Below are 1,442 nucleotides of genomic sequence, written 5' to 3' on the forward strand. Positions count from 1 at the left end.
GCGTGTGTGCAGGGTGTGTGTGTGCGTGTGTGCGTCTGTAGGGCGCGTGCATGCAGGGTGTGTGTGTGTGTGCATGTGTGTACACGAGCATGTTCAATGAGCCCACAGGCCAAGGCCGCAGCTGGGGAAGGCAGGCCCACCATGGGGAGGGTGGACATTCCTCCCAGGAGCCCGCCCCAAAGTCTTCAGTTCTATTGACATCAAATTTCCATTTCTCCGTCCCCGCTGGACTGTGGGCTCCCTAGAGGGTCCCTATGTCCTCCTCCCTCCCTCCCTCCCTCCCTGATGCCCAGCACAGGGCCTGCTGCAAAGTAGGTGTTCAGGGAATATCCATTTAATTCAATTGCATTTCATTAGAGAGATGTGGCCTTTCCCAGACAAGGAAGAATTCAGGAAACAACCCAGACGTGTTCAGAGCAGACAGTCGGGCTCTAACCAGGCTCTGCGATGTGTTGACTCATAAGCCTTTTGTTCCTCAGATTCCCCACGGGGTAGTCGGCCTCATGGCAGCTCCACCTGACAGCTGGGCTCGCTCCTGGCTGAGGGCTGGTGCCCCCAGAGCCTCCTCTGGGAAGATGAGACCTCCCGGTGCCACCTCGACCCTGCCGGGCGACAAGCTGAGCAGAGGCTGCACTCAGGCCGGCGGGTCCGGCAGGCAGATGTTCCTGAGCTCCTTGTAAAACCCCGCAGAACGGGACTAGGACCCCCCGAGGGGAACAGGGAGGGGAACAGGAGTTGCCTGGTGATAATTTCCTGAGAAAATTCCTAGGGGACAGAGGTTCATCAGCCCCAGGCAACTTCCTGAGACAGATCTGTAAAAAACAACTCCTTCTTCCAGGAGGATGCAATTCTCTCTCTCAAGTCCAGAGCTCACCACCCCGGGCGTTAGTCACTGCAGACATCACTGCAGACATCACTGCAGACACAGAGACGGCCCTCAGAGTTCACCACCCCGGGTGTTAGTCACTGCAGACAAAGGCCGCAGCCACAGCCACAGCCACAGCCATTATGCAGCCTCACATAGTCGCTCCTGGGGGCTGTGGGATATTCATCCCAAAAAGAAAACACCTTAAATTCAGGCGCCAGCCACCCCCATGGCGACTCTTAACACCTTAATGTAGCACCTTCCAGCCTTTCCTAGGCATTATGTACAAATCTTAAATAAAACTGGGTTCTTACTACATACACTGCTTGCTGGTTTTTTTAACCACATTGTACTTTTCCCACATTATGAAAGTTCTTTAACAATAGGATTTTAAGCGGTCACTTAGTATTCTGAATACAATAGGCTTTACCACCTTCCTGTGGGGAGCACACGGATTGTTTGCAATTTTCCTCGTATACTTTTTAAGTGTATTTTTTGAGATACCTTTTCCACAGCCACGTTCACAGCCACTCAGAGCTGCCAGCGGCAGGCCTCCTGCTTGCCCTCTCCAAAGCGC

At 53.6% G+C, this 1,442-nt stretch overlaps 1 protein-coding gene across 1 annotated transcript in view; it reads left to right on the plus strand.

The window, feature by feature from the left end:
* Nucleotides 1-1,195, plus strand: part of LOC105521835 — a 4,627-nt gene extending 3,432 nt beyond the window's left edge. The window contains 1 exon segment of the mRNA XM_011956162.1: nt 839-1,195. Within this exon segment, the coding sequence (XP_011811552.1) occupies nt 839-1,024 (186 nt within the window). The 3' untranslated portion in view covers nt 1,025-1,195.
* Nucleotides 1,196-1,442: the final 247 nt, after the last annotated feature.

The sequence above is a fragment of the Colobus angolensis genome, unplaced genomic scaffold (assembly GCF_000951035.1).
Source record: "Colobus angolensis palliatus isolate OR3802 unplaced genomic scaffold, Cang.pa_1.0 Scaffold110, whole genome shotgun sequence".
Lineage (NCBI taxonomy): Eukaryota > Metazoa > Chordata > Mammalia > Primates > Cercopithecidae > Colobus > Colobus angolensis.